The sequence below is a fragment of the Rutidosis leptorrhynchoides genome, chromosome 7 (assembly GCF_046630445.1).
Source record: "Rutidosis leptorrhynchoides isolate AG116_Rl617_1_P2 chromosome 7, CSIRO_AGI_Rlap_v1, whole genome shotgun sequence".
Classification (NCBI taxonomy): Eukaryota; Viridiplantae; Streptophyta; class Magnoliopsida; order Asterales; family Asteraceae; genus Rutidosis; species Rutidosis leptorrhynchoides.
Genome location: NC_092339.1, coordinates 379,943,388 through 379,945,743, shown reverse-complemented (window position 1 = coordinate 379,945,743; position 2,356 = coordinate 379,943,388). Strand labels below are relative to the sequence as shown.

Here is a 2,356-nt window from a genome sequence, read left to right as displayed (position 1 = left end):
TTGAGTTTTTTTTTTTTTTTTTTTTGGCAAAAAACATAAATTAAATTAAAAAGTCAAATAACATGTAATTAAACAAAAAGTCAAAATTAACTGTATTAAAATATACATTTAGTTTAATTTTTTTAATATTTGACCACAAAAATTATAGACATCCCGATATTGCTGAGAAGGGCATGAGTGGCATACGTGCCTAGTCTTTTCAGTATCCCACCAGACCATTTACCGACCATTCCCCACTTATTCCTCTCCACACCCTCCCCATATAAACCCCCTTCCCACCCAACACGTACTGTACTCTCAATTCAACAAAATAACAATAACAATTTTCATCATATCATATATTCTTTTAAAGAAAAAAAAATCAATCACAACATTTTTACTAAACATCTTCATTTCCTCAACTATGCATAAAATCAGAGGTTTTAGAATCCGACACAAGCTCGTAAAGGTCATTAAACAGGGACTTCTCCGAAGACAACGAAACGATTCAAATTACTTAAACCCACCAAATTACACGACTAGAGCCATGTCCAAACTTTGTAGGTTCGCACAATGGCTGAAAAAAAGTGCGAAAAACATATGTGGAACGAAATCATCAAGTTCGAATTACATTCGATTAGGAGAAAAGATGGTAGACAAGTGTTCGACTCCAAAAGGACACTTGGCGGTTTACGTTGGTGAAAAAGAAGATGATGCACATAGAGTTTTGGTGCCAGTGATTTACTTTAATCATCCGTTATTTGACGATTTATTAAGAGAAGCTGAAAAGGTTTATGGGTTTCATTATGAAGGCGGGATTCACGTACCATGTAGGATATCTGAATTTCAAAAATTACAGACAAAGATTAGCGCGTCAGGTGGTGGTTGCCATGGAAGCCGTGCACGACGGAATTGGGGGATTAGGTTGTGATTGGTGGTGGTATGTGATTATTGTGTCAATTAATGTCTTAGTTACTTAGGACCACTTGCTAGCTAGTGAGATACTGTAGTCATATACATATGCGAGGTTGCAAAATTCGACTATTAATATCACTTTGACTTTACGAGTTACGTATTGGCTTTTATGAGTTATGTGTGACTTTCGGGTATTATTTTAAACACGCGCCTTTTTTTGCTAACTTTTTTTGTCCAGAACGAAGACCTTGGTGACTTTTTTCAGTGTTACTCCGTAATATTAATTACAAAAATATAACGTAATATAATATACAAAAAGATAAAAGATAAAAATAGAAAGAAAAAAAAATATGACTAACTAAGAATTTAATTTAGATTATTGAGTTATTAATTTAAATATCGGTCAACAAGTTCACCCAACGATAAGGCTTTTTAGATTAAGGCTTTTTCTTAAGAATTAATAATTTTGTTATAGTTTTGTAGTTATATATGTTGGTCTCCAGAACTTGTGATATAAATAAATATAAGGCCTAAATAGTGATTACAATATATAAATAAATCCACTGATCTTATATTGCTAATCTTGCACTATAAAGGGGATAAAAGTCCAGGGGTCAAAGTTGTAAATAAGTTAAAGGGTTCATAATGTATGAGTTGATACTCGAGGGACTTTTTTTGTAATTTATTCATTTTAGGTTGTTAGTAGTTAGATTTCTGTTAGAAATCAGATTAGGGTTAGATACATTGTTGTTTGTATAGTTGCGTTCAATTGAATGAGAATGTGAATGTTTTCTCTCAAATTGTTCATAGATTCATACTCGTAATTCACCATTGTAAACGTTTTCATGGTATCAGAGCTTGCAATTGCGATTTAATTGTTCTATTGATTCGTTGTAGTAGTTCAGAATTGCCCTAATTCTTGTGAATTACTTGAATCAATCTGATCTTGTTGTTTTTACGCTTCCGCATCGTTCGTATTGTGAAATGGATCCTCAAGTCTTTCAGAATCCTTTGTTTCTTCATCCTTCAGATGGACCTGGTACGCTATTGATTCAGGAGAAGTTAATCGGTGCTCAAAACTACAGATCCTGGCGTCGTTCACTTGAAATTGCTTTATCTACCAAACGAAAGTTAGGTTTTGTCACTGGTACTGTTGTAAAATCAGTTGATGATCCTGTTAAGGCTGAAATGTGGGATACATGCAATAGCATGGTGATAAGCTGGATTATGAGCTCGGTTGTTGACTCAATTGCTAAGTCAATAATGTTTCTAGGTACTGCATATAACGACCCGTCCTAATCCATCTGGACGAATACATTACATTTGGTTACATCGCGGGGTACTTGACATCTATATGATACATTATACAAACATTGCATTCGTTTTTAAAAGATAAACTTTCATTACATCGAATGTTGACGGCATGCATACCATTACATAATATATCCAACTATAATTGACT

General features: G+C 33.7%; 1 protein-coding gene across 1 annotated transcript; it reads left to right on the top strand.

The window, feature by feature from the left end:
• Positions 1-234: 234 nt before the first annotated feature.
• LOC139858415 (auxin-responsive protein SAUR36-like) lies at positions 235-1,124 on the top strand. Its single transcript, XM_071847267.1, has one exon. The coding sequence runs from the start codon at positions 404-406 to the stop codon at positions 908-910; it is 507 nt and encodes a 168-aa protein (XP_071703368.1). The 5' UTR covers positions 235-403; the 3' UTR covers positions 911-1,124.
• The last annotated feature ends 1,232 nt before the right edge of the window (positions 1,125-2,356 follow it).